This window comes from Chenopodium album, chromosome 22, assembly GCF_948465745.1.
Source record: "Chenopodium album chromosome 22, dcCheAlbu1.1, whole genome shotgun sequence".
Lineage (NCBI taxonomy): Eukaryota > Viridiplantae > Streptophyta > Magnoliopsida > Caryophyllales > Amaranthaceae > Chenopodium > Chenopodium album.
Window position 1 is genome coordinate 6704299 of NC_137855.1, and position 19566 is coordinate 6723864.

At 34.7% G+C, this 19566-nt stretch overlaps 3 protein-coding genes and 1 long non-coding RNA gene across 4 annotated transcripts; 1 reads left to right on the plus strand and 3 right to left on the minus strand.

The window, feature by feature from the left end:
- Window positions 1-1229: 1229 nt before the first annotated feature.
- Window positions 1230-7893, minus strand: LOC145603825 (uncharacterized). The gene is made up of 4 exons (XM_081659809.1): window positions 7113-7893; window positions 2720-3051; window positions 1433-2649; window positions 1230-1292 (listed from the first exon to the last, which is right to left on the minus strand). The coding sequence occupies exons 1-4, from the start codon at window positions 7838-7840 to the stop codon at window positions 1230-1232; spliced, it is 2340 nt and encodes a 779-aa protein (XP_081515935.1). The 5' UTR covers window positions 7841-7893.
- On the minus strand, window positions 3824-7080 carry LOC145605797 (uncharacterized). The gene is made up of 3 exons (XR_014105143.1): window positions 6719-7080; window positions 6468-6620; window positions 3824-4204 (listed from the first exon to the last, which is right to left on the minus strand). It is a non-coding gene; the product is annotated as an uncharacterized LOC145605797 (long non-coding RNA).
- A 1724-nt stretch (window positions 7894-9617) lies between the features above and the next one.
- LOC145605243 (uncharacterized) lies at window positions 9618-11463 on the plus strand. The gene is made up of 5 exons (XM_081661283.1): window positions 9618-9977; window positions 10079-10166; window positions 10252-10322; window positions 10465-10521; window positions 11091-11463. The coding sequence occupies exons 1-5, from the start codon at window positions 9861-9863 to the stop codon at window positions 11262-11264; spliced, it is 507 nt and encodes a 168-aa protein (XP_081517409.1). The 5' UTR covers window positions 9618-9860; the 3' UTR covers window positions 11265-11463.
- Window positions 11464-18090: 6627 nt separating this feature from the next.
- LOC145604991 (putative ribose-5-phosphate isomerase 2) lies at window positions 18091-19366 on the minus strand. The gene has a single exon (XM_081660991.1). It carries the CDS (start codon window positions 19106-19108, stop codon window positions 18302-18304), a length of 807 nt encoding a protein of 268 aa, XP_081517117.1. The 5' UTR covers window positions 19109-19366; the 3' UTR covers window positions 18091-18301.
- Between the last annotated feature and the right edge of the window lie 200 nt (window positions 19367-19566).

The following is a 19566-nucleotide window of genomic DNA, read 5'->3' on the forward strand; positions in this document are numbered from 1 at the left end:
AGTTGGACTTCTAGTGTAAGTGGATTCAGGCATAGTATAAATGCAAGCAGCCTTTCAATGGGCTGTATTCCACCCACAAATGTTTATCATGATGCTGCAGCAGCAAATCAACCCTGTCAAGGGTATGAGCAAACAATAGCACAAGGCGGGTATTTCCAAAATCATGGTAAAAATATGGCTTCATTGGCTTGTTTGAAGAAACATAGTTCTGACTTCTGAGAGTACATTTGTTATATCCGAATATTTCTGGGTTCAATTTTGCGTTGTTAAACTAGTGGTGCACGTGAATGTCTATTTTTCAGGTTCTATGGTTAGTTTATTACTAAATGAAGATGACGAGAAACTGGAAGCATTATTACAAACTCAAGAAGATATGGATATGTTGAGAATGTTAATGGAAGAGACTCCAGTCATCACTCCACTGCAAGAGGAAAGGAGCAATGTTACCAGGAAGCTAATATCTGTATTTTATATGACCAAAGCTGCTACTATGTTCATGATTTCAGTTCAGCAAGATGCAAGTGCCCCTAAAAAGAAGCGAAAGCTTCAATGAAACCATTTTTTTTCAGGTTTTTTGCACATTACCTCAGTATCTCAGTAGCTTAATATCTTTTTTCTCCTGGCTCATGTGTTTTCTGTTTCGAACTCAAAACTTGTGTTAAGAATCTACAGGCTTAGCTATATAAAGCTCCAATGAGTTGGGCGACATGTTGTATAATGGACTTCGCTGGTGTTCAGTCTTATTGTATAAACTTTATTGTTTTCACGTCTAGGTGTGTTTCATATGAAAAGTAAATCACGCTAGTTGGATCAATCTGAAATCGCAGCTTAACCAGCTCTAATTGATCTCTAAACCTGATATCTTTCACACCATTTGATTCTTTTTTTTTTCTCCAGAATGGAAAAAAAAAAAGGAGAAGAAATAGACCAAAGGCAGCAGATTAAAATGATTTGATTCTGGGCCTAAAACTATGATATGTGACCAAAACGTGGGTTCAGTTCAGCTACATCCTAGTGCCTTGAGGAAGCAAAATCATATTAAAATGACAGTGACTTCAATGGCTTGTTATTCTACAGAAAACTAAAACATGTCGCAGGAAATTCAATTTATTTATCTCTAGTGAATGGATCAAAACATTGCTAAAGTTGAGCTCTGGCAATCAATAAGAACACAAATGCAACTCCCTGGCAGATCAAAAGCAAACACAGCAATATACGAAATTAACAGGTTAATCCATATCTGCTTCATACATGAAAATACCAATTTCCAACACAAGCATTAAGGTTTTTGCCTAAAATCCATCAAACACATTAATAATATGACTTACAGATTCACAAGTTCACTCACGATATCTGTTTACACATCTCTGTCACAGCTGATCATATGCTTTAGTCATTCGTCCTTCCACCTTCGCTCCTAACAATCCCTCACTCTGTTTTCAAGATACTTTTTCAGCAATTCTTTGTCTGCATCACTAATATTTGGATCATTGAGTAAGCTCTTAAATGATGATATAGTGTAATTATCAGCAGCAAACTCTTTGTTTATCATTAAGCTGACAAGCTCTAAAGCTCTCTTAACATCCTTTCCATCAATAAATCCTCTAATAATTGTATTGAAAGTGCATTCATCTGGAAAGCATCCATTGTCCTCCAAATTCTTCAATAATTCATCGGCTTTAGCTAGCAACCCTTCTTTACAAAACCGTTTTATCATTATGTTGTAAGCACGTACATCATGCAGCCCTCTAGCTGTGAGAAAGGAGAAGATATCCATCGCTTCTTTAAGGTGCCTAGCTTCACACAAACCATTTATAAGGATCTTGTATGTAATAATATCAGGGAACACTCCAGTAATCTCCATTTGCTTCATTGTAGCGATTGCCTCATCTATTTGTCCATTCTTACATATGCCATCAAGCAATGAGTTCCAAGTGATTACATTTGGCTTTAGTCCATGAGCTTTCATTAAGCTGACAAGCTCTAAAGCTCTCTTAACATCCTTCCCATCTATAAATCCTCTAATAATTGTATTGAAAGTGCATTCATCTGGAAAGCATCCATTGTCCTCCATATTCTTCAGTAATTCATCGGCTTTTGCTAGCAACCCTTCTTTACAAAACCCTTTTATCATTATGTTGTAAGCATGCACATTATGCAGTCCTTTAGCTGTGAGAAAGGAGAAGATGTCCATCGCTTCTCTAAGGCGCCTAGCTTTACACAAACCATCTATTAGGATACTGTATGTAACAATATCAGGGGCCACTCCAGTGCTCTCCATTTCCTTCACTGTTGCAATCGCCTCATCAATTTGTGCATTCCTACACATGCCATCAAGCAATGAGCTCCAAGCGATTACATCTGGCTTTAGTCCATGAGCTTTCATTTCCTCGAAAAACTGGCGTGCAAGCTTGAGCTGGTTGTCCTTGCACAAGGCATCTATAAGAGTGCTATACGTGACAACATCAGGGGATAATCCGTTACAATGCATCTCTTGGAGCAGACCAAGAGCTGTGTCTATCTTTTTAGACTTGCAATAGCCATTGATTAAGCTGTTGTAAGTAACTACATTAGGTTTGCAGCCATCTTCAACCATCAATTCCTTGAGGTTTTCTGCCTCATCCATCTCACCACGTAAACAATATCCATCTAACAAAGCGTTGTAAGTGATGATATCGGGAACAAATCCTCTCTCGGGAACAAATGTCCCGTGCTTCACCAACCTTGCCATCTTTACAATACATGTCAATGAACATGTTGTAGGTCTCCACAGTAGGAGTTATGTTGTTCCTCAACATCTCAGTCAGCATTTCTTGAGCCTCTTTCTGTTGCCCCAAAATCCACATACCTCGAATTAAGGAAGTAAAGGTGACAACATCAGGGGAAATTCCCTTGACTTTCATCTCCTTGAAAAGGCGGAGAGCCTGAGGTAATAACTGGTCTTTGCAGAGACTATCAATGATGGTGCTATAAATGACAACACCAGGCATAAAATGGGCATAAGACTCCATATTTCGAAGGAGTTTGAGAGCACCGGCATTATCACCGGACCTACACAGACCTTTGAAGATAGAACCATAGGTGACTAATGTGGGTTGGTAGCCAAGCTTGAGAATTTTTAAACATGTGAGGTTGGACGTAGTATGTGTATGTCTCGTGTCCAAATGTAAACAATTAGAGAAGCTCAACTGCTAACCCGATTCATTCAATAAGCATAACATACATAACTTCGGGTCACTTGTTTAATTTAAGTATTAAACTTATAAATAATCCTTGACACTAACCCGTTTTTTACATATCTAATCTATGTTGTTTTATATGCAAAAGTATTTATCTCGTACAAATGTAAACAAAAGTATTGATAACTTTTCCTCAAAAAAAAAATAAAAATAAAAAATAAATTGTAAAAGTATTGGCCTCAAGCCCTCAACCACAATATATACTATTATTTCCATAAATTAATGCCTTTATTATTTTATGTTGTTAGATTTCTGTAGGGAATATCGACAATAACACAACCTATTTGTAACAATAACACAACCTATTTGACTAAATGTGTCACATCATGTTGACTAATTGAATTAAACATGTCATAAACCCTGAACACTAACCTGACTTCTTTGTATCCGATTTGTGTATTGTTCTTGTGTTATGTCAATTTTTGCAAATTCTAATTTATTTTAATGAAAAGATTATAACATGTAAGCCAAATTTGACTTAATTCATTTGTCAAAAGCCCAGAAGTATAAAAAATACTTAATTTCATTTCAAAATTCAAATTATGTAATGAACATTTTATTCCTCCATAACTAGTTACAAAACATAACTGTAAAATTAAAGTTACAATGCACAAGGCAAGCATCAAAGACTCATCATGTCTCATAACCTTGTTCCCTTCTCTTCCTCGAGCATTCAGTTAGTATTGCCCATTCTTTTTAAAGCATCACTGATATAAATCATCATCACTAATCTTCTCTTTCTAACTTCATAGGATTCATCTTCTCAAAATAGAAGCTGTTGATTTCGACTACACTTTGCTCTTTCTTCCCGATCAACAATATAAAATATACACATCATACGTGTGACTATATCTACACTTACCTTAAATTAGCACAGCAATTGTACTGCGCTTGCAAGAAAAGGGATTTCTTACCTCCACAAGACTGGAGAAAATTTTCAAATCACTTGCTTCCCTTTAAATATCCTGTTAAAAAAGAAGCAAGATATTCACCTCAATATAAAGTTATTGCATTGCATGCAGCAGAATTTGCAGAAATACGTCGTGTCGTCGTAAAAAAATAAATAAATAAATAAAGATACTTATTCCACAAAACATATATTCTGGAAATTTCAGACTCAACATTCGACAAGATGAAAATCACAATAAAATTGATTTGGATGACTTGGTGATCGTGAACAACAGAACAAATGACAAAGATTGAAAGGGTTCATGAAATTTTCAACCTTCAAAATAAACCTCATATTTAAGTTGAAGGCAAATTCAACAAAATACATCAAACCATTGAGAGAAAGGAGTAGTTGAGAATAGCTACTTGACATGCAATATCGAATGTCTGTCAATTTTTACAGTACGTCCCTGTTCAATTAAAAGAAAGATTAGGATGGCAGGATTTGGTAATGCAAATGTGGGATAGATGAGAAAACTTTCAGGTTGCTACCTGGTGATGATGCAGTTGGCTCCCATAGCAATCAATTAAGCGATGTTCGGTTAAATTGCATGAAATCTTCATGCCAATTCAATTATCTATGCTTGATACTTTTTTTAAGATACAAAGATAAGGAAAAAACACAAGTAGGAGGTCCTCATCTTGAAAGGAACACCAAATGTATCACTTAGAAGTATTCGTGCTTGATACTTGACAGTTGACACTCCAAATGAATATGTATGTGCACGCTTCAACTTCATACAAAAAGGAGAGATTACTAACCACCATTTAAAATACAAATATAACTAAGGACACTCATAATTGAGTTAATGACTCTGATACCCAAGCCCAAGTGTGAATCTCATATCCTAGCCCAAACAGCACTGACAGATGTTTCTCCAGAGTTCACTCAACTGCACCCTATTAATTTCACTATCTACTCATATGATGGCTTAACAACTGCTATGTGTGGTTGATGCAAAGGGAAATGAGCTTGGATAATCACAACATAAGAGCTTTGAGCATTTAGGAGAAAAGGCATCATGTTCAGTTGTAAAACATGACAATTGTCCTATATGGCTAATCCTAGAAAAGAGGAAGGTTATTTGGGAGTTTGGATACTTACATGGTAAATTCTCCGCTTCCCAGCTAATCTGGAACAGCTAGTTTCCCCTTAAAACTCCTATTGGAAACATCTCCAATATAGACACAAGAAAATTCATCGTGCACAAGATATCTTGAAACTAGTAGAAATTCAGTCAGTATAGTAATCAGAAGAGCTGATCAAGCTGCAGCAAGTCACCTCTCAAATTTCATTGTTATGCAAAACAGCAAAAGTATGCTGCAGAAATGCCTTCTCTTTAAAAATTGCTTGGGCTAGTCAAGTGAATCCACCTACTCTACTTGAAGAGAAGTTCAAAAAATATGTATCTTTTTAACTGGTCAGCAAGGGGAAGCAGCTGGGACCAGGATCTTGTTGATAAGTATTTCCATCACCCTTAAATTTCAATAGACATGGTAATTTATGAAGTCACAAGGAGGCTCCAAGCAGACAATACAATAAAGATATAAAGCAGAGCAACAAGTGGCCTTTTTCAGCATTAGTTTTTATAGTAACTCAGCAAAAGGCAGAACATTATTTCTCACAAAAATAACTACTGGAGAGGGACTTTGAAATTGGTGTAGAACTTTTACAGAATTGATTCCTGTTCCATCTTTTCAAAGTTATGAAATATAATGTTGAAGCAATCTGAATTCCAGCTCAAACGGGATGTTGTATAGGGGTTGGTTGCAAATCTTGCAATCTAACCATGTGGACAATCTTTTATAAGACAGTTTGAAACTTGTTAACAAAAAAACTCAACCGAAAAAACAGAACAACATTACCAGATGGTGAAGTTTATATATTTTGCAACTATATAATAAGTGCATAACACAGTAGAAAAAACAATAACACCTTTGCACTTCCCAAAGGATCCAAAAATTAAATTCCAAAGACTGGCAAACTATCTATCACCCTAACTTCAAATTAAGGCATTAAGCAATGACATTCTTCAGCAATTCTATTAAATGACTAACTTCAAAGATTGCAAAACTTAAACTAAACAACTATACAGTGACAAAAACATATCTTGAATCCTTAACACCATTCAGCCATATTTCATACAATCAAAAAACATCATTTCATATGTCAGAACATATTTCAGATGCAATCACTGCAGCAAACAAAGGCAAGCAACATTTTCTCTAATCCCTTCAAACATTACAAACATATAGGAAGTTCAAATTTTAGTAGCAAACCTTTCAGTAAGAGATCAAGGGAACATCTGACAGCTGCAGCTTCTTTCAATGGACAAACAGTCAAAATCCATACAACAATAAAGGCAAACTCCATCACCCCTGACATTCCAAATAAAACTGCTCTATATGGTTGTGCATTGCCACATAACTCATCTAGCATAGAAATATAGAATCATAAATGAAGTTTTCCAATAAGCATACAAGATCTGGTTTAAAACCAGTACTAAATGTAACGGTGATAAATGTCAAACCTTTATAAAGCATTCTGTGAACCGCACTTGAGCCCCATACAAGTGTACACCCTCTTGCAATATCTACTAAACAAAGTGTACAAAATCCCATCACCAGCTCCGCAACCTTCCTCCTTGACCATCAAATCTATTACTAATTTGGCAATTTACCAGCGATTCCTTGGGCATTTTTTTCACACATATAGAATCCAACTGATCAAATAAAGCTCCAACATCCCAAGCATCAACAAGACAACACGTCTAACACCGGTGATCCCCTTCTTAGCAAAAACAATATTGCCCTCACTTCGATCCCATTGAAACCTATGCTCAACATCTCAATCAAACATACCCAATTATGTTTTCAATGCCCCCAAAGGCCCTAAACAAATACAATTCTCAGGCATTTTCTCATTTTTCCCCAATACAACACCCTTGAACTAAAGCACTATAAGTGACAACATTTGGCGAAATCCCTTCTCTTTGCATCTCATCAAACAATTCAATAGCTTGAGACATCATATTATCTTTACAAAGACCATCAATGATAGTACTATATATGACAACATCAGGCTTACAAACCCCCTCAGATTGCATTTTCCTGAGAAAATTAATAGCACCCACATTATTTCCTTTCCTACAAAGTCCTTTAACAATAACACCATAAGTAACAACATTAGGTTGAATCCCAAATTTCACAATTTTATCCAAAAATTTAACAGCTTTATCAACATTATTACAATTTTCATCAATAAGGCCATTGATCAGGGTAGTATATATCACAATATCAGGTTCATACCCAAGCTTAATACGCTTACCGAGTAGCGAAAACCCGAAATCGACCCGACCCAAATGACAGTAGCAATTTGTAAGAATACCCAGTGAATTCTTATTGGGTCGAAACCCAGATAATTCCAGCTGCCTTGAGAGAGAAATGACGACGGAATGATGCTTTTGAGGTCTCATTTTAGAGATGGCGATGAAGAGATGATTGAAATCCATTGCAGAAGGTAAAGGATCCAATGATAACATTTGATTGAAAAGAGAAATTGCGTGATTTATGTTTGTAAACCCTAATTTGCATTGTTGTGAAATTGAATTGAGATGCAATCGATCGAGGATTGCTCCTCTGAGATTAAACATGTGAATGAAATGGGGGAGAAATTTGATTGGAAAAAATAAATTAAATTAATTTGGAGATGAAGAAAATTATGGAGTATGAAAGATTTGAATTTAGGGCGCCTAGTAATTTCTTTGATTCAGGGCAAGATTGTTGGATCTTGTAGATCTTTCGTGTGTGGGCATGTAACCACAATTTTTCTTGTTGTAAAGGCCCAATACGTTGTTGAGGCTTTTATTTTTCCTACATTCGGGAAGAACCTAAGAAAATTCTATATTTATGATTTTCAAATAATGCTATGTATCGCTCATAAAAACGTGTAACGTACAAGGCTAATCTAGTAGATGATCAAATCCCGTCAAAGAAAAAAATAGTAGATGATCAAATGGAAAATAAAGAAGTTTGGCAACGTTGAATGAGGAGGAAAGGAAGAGAAGAGAAAGGGAGAGGAAGGATGGAGAAAATTAAGTAGATTTTCATGATAAACAACAATTATCTAGTGGTAATGTTGTAAATAAATGTCTAACATTTTTACTAATTATTAAAGCCTATTCTGATTTACTGAACTGGGCTGAGCTGAGTTGTTTATGATATAAGGAAATTAGGAGCTGAACTGAACTGAATTGAAATTAAGCTAAACAGAACAAATTCAAAATTTGTTACTTAGGTATACATCAAGTAGAGGTATCCCTCTAGATAAGTTCAAATTGTTTATTATGAAAATCGATGAGGGCTCCCTCGGAAAGGTGAGCTATAATTTTCTTCCAAATCTCTCCAATTGTGAAGAGATAATACCACTAAAGAGATAAGAAAAATGGATCCCTTCATCTCCTTCCCCTTCTTTCAATTCCCCCAACCTTTAAACTCTTTTAAAGGTTGTTATATATACCAAAATGCAAGGTGTACCCAAATATATATTTTTGCACATTTTGATGATTGAAAGAGATTATTGTTCATTTTAATGATTATTCTAGTTGCTAGATGGAACACAAGTATCAACGATGAATATGCACAATTGAATTCCCTTCCTCAAAGTGTTACAAATTTGGTTAATATGGACTTAATATAACGAAAGCTCTTTTCTACAAAATAATTTTTTAAAAAAAAATCATTAAATGAGTATAAAAATAACTTAATTTGTATGTTCCTTACACCTGGGTGTACATACATTTTTTTCACTATTCATTACCAAAACAAGAATGTTTGTCCTCCTCCTTTGTCTTTTTCTCTTTTTTTCCTTTCATTTTCTTATACCCAAACAAATTAGAGTGTATGTATCTGAAATGAATGTAATACAAAGTATAGTTTTTAAGATGACGAATTTTGTTTTTATCGTGAACAAGGATGTAATTCGTAAACTTGTAAGATTGATTTTGTTTATCTTATATACAAGTATATGCAAACATCGAATCATCTTTGATGATGATACAAAAATGAGCAACAAGTTCCAAACTACAAATTTAACAAACTACTCGTCCTACATGACCAAATCATTAAATTTTGTACAAAATCTAAAGAACACTCACTATGACACAATCACACAATCACCAATTTAGGCAATTTAATCTCCCAAAACACATCGTTTAAGACACGCGACCTAACCACACCACAACAGACAACACCACTACCTCCAAATTAATTTATTTTTTCCAATTTCCAACGTGGCAAGTAAAATGGCAAGAATCGTAAATAAACCCACCTCCAAGGTCAATCCCAAACTCACACAACAAAAATATCTTCTCCCCCCCCCCCCCCCCCCCCCCTCCTCTCTTCCTTCACTTAACTTTATCAATTCTGAAATTCTCGAACTTTCCTCCATCGTCAGCATCTTCAATCCCACCCCCTCTCTCTCCGCTTCGGAGAGTTAGAGAGAGAAACTCCCATATAAATCCCCACCTCTATTTTCCTCAGATATTTTTCTCTCTCCTCTTTTTTTTCTTCCATAACAATTTTCTCATGAATATATAATTATATTCCCTCAATTTGTCGACTTACTTTCGAATTATAATCCTAATTTTCTCAGCCTTTTGATCTTGGTGAAAAATGGAGAGAGGTGGAGGATCTAACGGTGGTAATGGATCTTGCTATTACTCTGTTCTTGGTCTTCGTAAGGATGCTTCTCCGTCTGACATTCGTTCCGCTTATCGGAAACTTGCACTTGTATGTATTTACTTTCTCTTCGGCTCCGTTTGTTTTGACGGAAAACATTTTTCGCGGAATTTTTTAAATTTATCTTTTAATTTTAATTTGGGTTTTTGAAGAAATGGCATCCGGATAGATGGGCGAGCAATCCTTCCGTTTCGGCCGAAGCGAAACGCCGGTTTCAGCAAATTCAAGAAGCTTATTCAGGTTTTTCTCACTAATTATAATTTTACTGATTTATTTATTAATTTAATTTGATTTGAGTTAATTTTATTTTTGGGGAATTATGTAGTGTTATCGGATCAGGGTAAGCGATCAATGTATGATGCCGGATTTTATGATCCTACGGAAGAAGAAGATCAAGTACGTTATTTTTTTTATTTTTTTCATTTAATTTTTGGTGGAATTTAGAAATTTTGCATGTTGATCATTTGCATATTACGGCGTCGTTTAATCATGTGACAATTTTGTTTTAAAGTTAATTAGGTGTAATTTTATGGAACAGGGGTTCTGTGATTTTATGCAAGAGATGCTCTCAATGATGGACAATGTTAGAGGCGAGGTAATTTCTCAACTTTTCCTCTACAATTAGCTAATACGACTCCACCTAACTATAAATACCATCGTAGAGGTTAAAGGGGTCAATTGAATGTATTATTCCGTTCTTTTTAGTTGACACGTTTTAACGTTTTAAACTTAGAATTCTGCAAATGTGATAGGACTAGTTAATTGAAATATAATCTAGTGTGCCCCAGCCCCTGGGCGTAATTAATATATAGCTTAAAATAATATTAATTTGGAAATGTATGTCAGAATTACATATTGATTGGTGTTTAATTTGGGGCGCTTATTAGTTTTTGCCATCAAAATATACAAAGGTGGAAATTTAGGGTTGTTCTTTTAGTAAATTATAAAAATGCATGGATTGAGGGTGTAATTTTGATAATTATGGGTTGAAATGAAATACAAAGACGAAAGGGTGAATCAATCAAAGTCTTAATTCCATAAGTGAGGTCGGTTACATGAGGTCGGTTACATGAACCAAATTTGATGAAAGGGTATAATTGGTAAATGAGAATGAAAATGACAAGGGATATTTATAAGTAATGCATGGTAATACTAAAATGGCAGACGGAGAGTCTAGAAGATCTACAAAAGATGTTCGTGGAAATGGTGGGTGGAGGAGATGGGATGTGCTTTGACTTAAACGCAGATCAAACGGCTGCTAAAAGATCACGAAGTAGTGGAAGTTGTGCAGCTACCAAAGGGAGCGCCGCACCCAAACGAACCTCCCCTCGTTGCTGATTCATTCGAACGATGTCGTTTCTTACTTGTTTGTGATTTTTCTAACCAAATAGTGTCAATTTTAGGCTTCTTCTTTTTTAATTGTTCAAAATGGTCACTTGTTAATTTTCTTTTTTTAGAAATGTTCAACCTCTTTTGAGTATTGAGTTTGTAATGGTTAGAATATTAGTGAAATGTGAAATAAATATTTCCTTCTTGATTCTCCTTTTGTCTTTTTGCTACATTTGCATTTGGCTTGATATTTAAGGGAAGTGAAATAATCGAGAGGATGAGTATCGGTCCAAAAATTAAAGAAAAGGATGGAAAGGAAAGTATGCCAAAATGGACATATGTTTTTTTTTTTGTGTTTAGAGAGCCACAAGGGCGGGGGTGAGAATCGATCTCCTGAAATCGGGAGGGAAGCTCTAACCACTTGAGCTATCCTTACTCTCGCCAAAATGGACATATAGTGTAATGAGTAATATAAACTAGTACAAATGGTCAAGCGGGGGAATTGAACGTGTGACATATCGTATATAGCTAATTAGCCATCCGTGATAGGTTTTTAGACTAAACTAATAAATCAAGATATTGTTAGTGGCAAGATATTGTTAGTGGCAATAAAGGAAATGCATTTAAAATGAAAAACATCCCGAAGAAGCAAATTAAAACTGATTGGAAATACAACATTAGCGTAGGTTGAATGTGCTAAGGGCCTGTTCATATTTACTGAACTGAGCTGAACTGAACTGATTGGAGCTGAACTGAACTGAACTGATTGGAATTGAACTGAATTGAACTGAACTGAATTGAGCTGAAATGAATATTTTATGTGAGAGGGAAATTAAGAGATGAACTGAACTGAACTGAACTGATTGGAACTGAACTGAACTGATTAGAGCTGAACTGAACTGAAATTAAGTAAATGTGAACAGGCCGTAAGTATGATTATGTATATATCTGTACAAAGTTAAAAAGAATGAAGTACATATTATGATATTAATACAGTATTATTACTAAGTGCTGTATTATAGATAAATGTTTGGTAAAATATAAGCAGATCTATACGAAAACTGAAGGAGATGGTACAAGTAGCTTCCATATACGTCTAAAAAAATTTGCTCCTACCTTTTAATCTCCTTACTTATTAAAGTTTTGTTATTTTCGGTTTTTAACCCATTTTAAGAAATACTAACAAATTCTTTATGGAGTATTGAGTACGACTAAGTATGATTCAATGTCAACAAAGACTACTTAACTATGAAGTGTATGAATGTATGATAGGACATAGTTCTCCAATAACAGTTTGAACAGCCTATTTTGCAACACAAAACAAAAGGTAGTATATTTCACAACTAAAATAAATTGGAAAATTTGTTAGAAACAACCTTTTAAAGTGTTCACTTTATTAAAAACAACCTTTTAAATATTTTTTTACAAATTCAGACCACATTATATTTTTTTTTTATCAAAGACAACCTAATGCTAGTTTTCGGCATTGACTCTATTTTTCCGATGTTGACAACGAGTGTATGAGGCATGTGACCTCATATATTGCTAATTACACCCCTTTCCCTTCAATTCACTCGTACTAAATCCCCTCCTCTCTCAAAGTAATTTGTCACTTTGAAGGGTTTTAATATGAGTTAATTGGAGGGGAAAAGGGTATAATTGGCAATGTATGAAGTCACATGCCTCACACACTCGTGGTCAACATCAGAAAAATAGAGTCAACGCCGAAAACTAGCATTAGGTTGTCTTTGGTAAAAAAAAAATTTAATGTGGTCTGAAGTTGCAAAAAAAAATTTAAAAGGTTGTTTTTGATAAAATAGACACTTTAAAAGGTTGTTTTTGACAAATTTTCCAAATAAATTTAATAAATTCAACACATTTCAAATAAGTGCCAATACGTTAAAGTAAATTCCAAGAAAATTGTAATTATATTCCTATTCTTTGGATTATCAAATATCAACTCTATTATAAATATCCCCCAAAAAATCTTAATCAAGAGTAGGTTATTTTAAGTTTAGAAGTGGCTAGAAGAAGAAATGCTTTGGTGGGAACAAGAAATATAGATTTAATAGTTTTAATAAGGTAATAATATTAATTAATCACGAAGGATATGGCCAATCATAGATGCGTGGAGTTGCTTCTTTAGTTTAATTAATCGAAAAATCAACAAGAAAGAGGGAAGAAATAAGAGAAATAGTGACACATGGTGTGCATGTAGATTCCACAAGTATGACTTTGGTCGAATTAATTAGTAAAAAATTGAATTAGGCCACAATTATTTTGATTACCACATTATCCTGTCTTCTTATGTCTGCTTTGTAAATCTTTTTAACGGTTTCTTTTTGGGTTCCTAATTTTATCTTTCCCAATTGTAATGACTAATGTTTTTATGGTTATAATTACTAACCAACATCAAGAGCTTGATTAGTTAAGTTCATAATCACAACACAACTCATGTAATAAAGCTCCAACTTGTTAATGATAAAGGTACACGGAACTAGTAGTCTCCCTATCTCAGGGAAGATTACTAGAATCTAAAAGTCTCCCTATGACATGCGCTCTAAACCTCCAGCACATCGATCTAGATGTGTTAACTCATGTTGTCACAGTGTATAATCATCTTTGGGACATGTCACTTAACTTATTTGGTAAAAGTTTTGGGGTAGTATTCAAGATTTGAGATTGAATCTCGTCTACATCATTGTCCTTGCAGGAGTTGCAGTTCCTTTTACACAAAAAAAAATATACATGTTACAACAAGCATACATTATTCTTTGAAAACTAATACTAGTAGACCATAATTGGTTTCTCATTATATCTGATTAAGAATGATTATTGAGGGAAGAGAATGAAAGAGATTGAAATTGCAAAAATAATAATTTTGCATAATCATGTTAAATCTTGCAAGATGAGCTAGGATAAGGTTAGGACTTAGGACTATGTCCAAATAGTACAAGAAATTCAGCAATTATCTTGAGATACTTTTATCAATTCCATTTTTAGCAATAATCTTGAGATTCTTTTATGTTAAGTCTTTTCATACAGTGGATTTATTTTTCTTGCTCCCCATAAAGTTTAGGTCTCATGGGCCTTATGCTGGATATTCCTCTTCCTAATCACATATTTAGTTGTTTAATTTATAAATAGAGCTAATCAAGTGGTTGAGATTGCATAAGTAGTCAAATTAACGAATCAAATATAACTAATTATATGAACTACTTGTCATTTTGCAAAAAAAAAAAAATAAAAAAAAAAAAAAATTAGTGCAATAGTTTTCCCTATACACAACATAACAACTTAACAACTCTATTTAGTATATATGAGTATATTTATTCATTTTATTCGTGATAAGTATGAGAATTTTATATACACCGTACATTCATATATATACGGTCCGTGCAAGACTCGATTACCTTTCTCAAAAACTCAATCAAACTAAAACCAATTCACATAAATTGTTTCCACAAGAATCAAATCCTAGCATGTTGCTCCCATGTTAAAAGATAGGACTTACTTCTCCACCATCCCTTAATTCAATTATTCTCACCCATATAAAGTATTACATATTTACATCCCTAAGATCATGTTGTGAGACGTATGCTACTAAACTAAAATGTGGGACCAACAACGTTAGTTGATAAGGTGTTCAATAATCAATATGTATATTTTGTGGCATGGAAAATGCAAAAAATATCAAATTACCAGCTGCTTCTTTTGACCACGAACTTGCTTAAATCAACGTATGTGGTGCATTTTTTTGGTCTAAAACTTAAAGCAATGTTTCCTTGGTTTTTACTGGATTGCAAAAAATTTCCTACAAAAAAAAAAGAAAAAAAAGAGTTTCTATAATTCACAAGCCAAAATGATTGAAAATTTCAAAAAGGTTTACAACAGAGTTAACTTTTAGGAAGCAAGTCTTACCAATTGCTAAATGGTAACTATATATTTTCCCTTAGATGATTGCCAATTACTTGAAAGTGCGAATTTCCAAGTACATAGATGATTCCTCCGTGAGATCAATAGCCTCTGTTGCGATGGACTTGGGTACGAGCCATAAACAAGCCTAAAGCAAAAGGTCAAGGCTCGAATCACATACCTGTATCACCTCTCTCACGGGCTGCCCTTGGAAATAGATCAAAAACAGACTTTACATTGTATTTCCAGGGTAAGGGAAGGAAAGAAAGGTCAAGAATTATGTAGAAAATCAACATTTTCCAAGTACTATACCTTTCACAATTCATTGTCCAAGCCTCCAAGATCTTTTCCTAGAGAACTTGTATTTCGTGCACAGAAGCCTGAGTACATGCTTAGACATCAGCATTAACACAAAGTTGCTCAATAATGCTACCATCTCACAGCCACTAACCTTTTAAATTGGCTGCAAACCTTTTCACCTTCGTCTCATATACAAGAATGATGCTTGCTTCATGAGATAGCATGACAATTCAATTAATTACTGCAAGCATTATAGTGAGAAGAATTGCTTCCTACAATGCAATACAGTATGTTAAATAACACAATATAACAAGGACCACCATGACATGTTTAGCCTCCATTCAGCTGGCTCATTACAGTACATATGATGTTCATGCATACAAACTTAGAAGGGGTAACACCCTTCTGGCCACCATAGGTTAAGGGCAGGGAAAAAAGCAGTCGAGTTAAAGGTCTCTTAGAAGGCACAGGATTAATATTGACAGATGAAGAGGAAATGCTTAATTTGCATACAGTGCAGAATTATCTTCCATACTTAGCAGTAGACGCATGTATACAATGAGATTTAGGATAAGGATATCATATTAATATAAAAACAATTGTACAAAATAAATTTGACTAAAAACCTGATAAAATCTACACATCTAAACTAAGACATCTTGAAACAGAGAAACATGAGAAAAATAATACCGAGTACATCAAGCATCAAGGAAATGGAAGCAGATATATGAGCAAAGTAAAACTAGAACAAGTGAAAGCAAATATTAATTTACAAAAAGCAACATGAACTAGGAACATTACATGGCAAAGTATAAGTGTCAGGGAAAAACAGAAGTCAGCTGAAATAGTTTATACAGTAATACAGGGCACTTAGAGTTATAAGTGAACATAAACTCAAGGGACTGATATCAAGAGTTCAAGACATAGATCCAATTCCAAATGGGTGCAGAGTAATGTATTCACAATAAAAAACACCACATCAAGATATAACTTGGTGCTGTAAGGTTGAAAAGTTTAAAGTTGTATCTTGTATCTCTAGTAAACCTTTAATGAAGTTTAAATTAGCCAAACTGGGAAGCCTGCAGCATTTTGGATTGGGGAATTTCAAATAGCATGCTCATATGTTCGCCATTGAACGAAGTATGTATCTGCTATTATGCTGTCATACTTGCAGTCAACAGCTTAAGGGAGGATACACTTCAAGGCTTAAGTTTCAGAACATTAGGCAGTCAAAGAGCTGAGGACATCAGGCACAAGTTTGTTAGCAATTGCTTTGGTGTCACCTCAATGCTCTTAATGCAAGTGGCGTGTCTGTTTAAATTAAGTGTTTGATAATAGTTCTTAATCAATTGAAATCACGACTCCAGAATTTCTCTCTTTTGTAATACGGTGGTAGGTTACGTAGTATATAATCAAAAATTTAATTGATTTTAATGACACGAACTGATAGTCTGCCTCCTTTGATGCAGACAATGTGATACATATTAATATATCATATATACAAAGATACAAGTATGTAAGAGTGGTTGGACCAATAGATTATCCGCAAAATCAAAATAACAAAGAGCAATTAGCACCAGCAATGAAAATTTGCTTCAGCATATGACCAAAATTACAAAGCTAACAGCAACAATTAAATTTTTCAAGATTTCCTGTATGCATAAGCAAAGAAGTAACAGCTCGTCCAAATATGCATACCAAGCATAGCCAATCAGCAAAGGGACTTCGTAGTTTCATCATACAAATCCTTGACAGAATTTTATAGCCAGCCACAATGTAGTGTCTACATTACTGATCTAGGCATACAGTAAATACCGACGGCAGTACCAGATGAAGGGTCATTATGATCAAATATAAATCAGACACACAAATGTGCCAACACTCCAACAAGGCAGCAGAGCATCAATTATTCAATTGTAGGGAATAAATTAACCACACTGATTCAGTAACACAATATATTACCACAGCCACATTTAGCTTGCTTCAGAGGAATATTATAACAGAGGAGCTGACACAGAGCATCTGCTAGCTTTTCCATTCAAAAGGCAGAGCAACAATATGAATCTTCCCGGGAGAAAAGTAACTTCTACCATTGGAACAGAACGAAACGCAGCGACCAATCAAAATGAATATATGCCAAGCTAGTAGCAGCTTAAAGAATCAAGAAGATTTGATTTTGCTCATGGGGCAAAAAAGATGCCTACAGTGAGCTGTAATTCCAAAATTCCAAACCCAACAGACAACTTGCAAAGTTGCAACTTGAAAAGACACAAGTCAACTGAAAGTTTCCAAGAGGTTGTCAAAGCTAAGACTGCCAGACAGGAAATCATATTGTTCAGCATAATTAGATTTGCTTGTGCTGAAGTAAGTTATACTGATAGCCTGATATACAAGGAAGAAGTGAAGGAGAATGATTTATTCACCCTTGGAGTTGACAGCCCTATCGAAATCTTTGAGCAATTTGTCACCAGTTCAAACTACCCATCGATGCTAAGATCATGGAATAATAGATAACTTAACTAGTAACTACAACTTACTGCGGCCTCTTCAATCCATATATTTAAAATAATATACAGGCAATACAGCCATCATCAGATAACATCTAATAACAATTACCAAATGCTCAATATGTGAGAACTGATAGCATCTAATCATTGATCAATTTCGATACCAAAAAGAATACAACGTGATACCATCAAATTAGTTAATGCTACGAAAACTCAAAACAGTTTTCATATAACATATAACAAAAAGGACTAATCTTCATACTATCATCCTACTTAACATCAAAATTTCACCTAAATCAAAGTAAATATAACAGCACTAAAATTCTACTTATTCTTGATGGTAATCCCAAGCTCACTAGCCACAATAACAGTAGTTGCCATGTTAAGAAACATACCATGTTCAACAACACCAGGCAACCTCAAAATCGTGTCGCTTGCAACATCAAGATCTCCAATATCCTTCTGAAAATACAAATCAATAATATAGTTTTCATTATCAGTAACAAAAGGCTCACCACTCTCAGGGTAAACCCTAAGCTTTGCAACACACCCAGAATCCTGAAACAAATTTCTCAACCTTTGAGCTGAGAATTTCCAACAAAAGGGCACAACTTCAACAGGCATAGCTAACCCACTTCCACCCAAATGCTTAACCATCTTAGTTTCATCCACAATACATATGAACTTCTTGCAAGCACTCTCAATCATCTTCTCCCTTAGAAGTGACCCACCTCTACCCTTCACCAAATTCATGAATGGGTCAACTTCATCAGCACCATCAATTGCGAGATCGATAACCGGGTATGAGTCTAGATCTGATAAAGGGATACCACATGAAACAGCTTGTTCATGGGTCATCTTTGAAGTGGGTATTCCAATGATTCCAGTAAGTTTACCTTGTTGAAGCAATTCACCAATTCGGCTAACTGCGTGCTTTGCTGTTGACCCGGTTCCTAACCCGATTACCATACCCGATTCAACATACTCAACTGCTTTGTAAGCTGCGATTTTCTTCAATTCATCCTGGGTTAAAACCCGGGGTGATGAGATTGAATTGGGTGAACCTAATAAAAACCCGTTTTCCATTGCTGCTTTTTCTGAGGATATGAAATGTGTGCAGGGGATTGCCATTATAAATATAGGTTAAAATTACAATGTGAATGCAAATTCAAAGAATCAAATTTGATTATTTTTTTAATCAAATTGGATATAATTTTGCAATGAACAAAATCAGGATTTAGAAATTATAATGGATACCCAGAAAAGAGAAGAAAGGGGGAAATCTGAAATGAGCAAGAAAAGATAAGAGGGTGTTTGGGATTTTATAGAAGGAGGAAGATAAGAAAGAATTTGAGTGGTGGAGGAAGAAGAAGTAAGAAAAGGGGGGGAAATTAGGGTTTATTATTATTAATATTATTCCAAAGCTAAAAGTGTGTATGACTCTTATCTTTGACTATAAAAAACCTTGTGCAAGTTGTTTTTGATGGAGTATATTTTCTTATTTTTTGTGATTTTGTAACGTTTAATTTGTAAAAATCATGATTTTTAAGCCATTGAAGGTGGAGTATTTTCTATCTTTGATTGGGAAA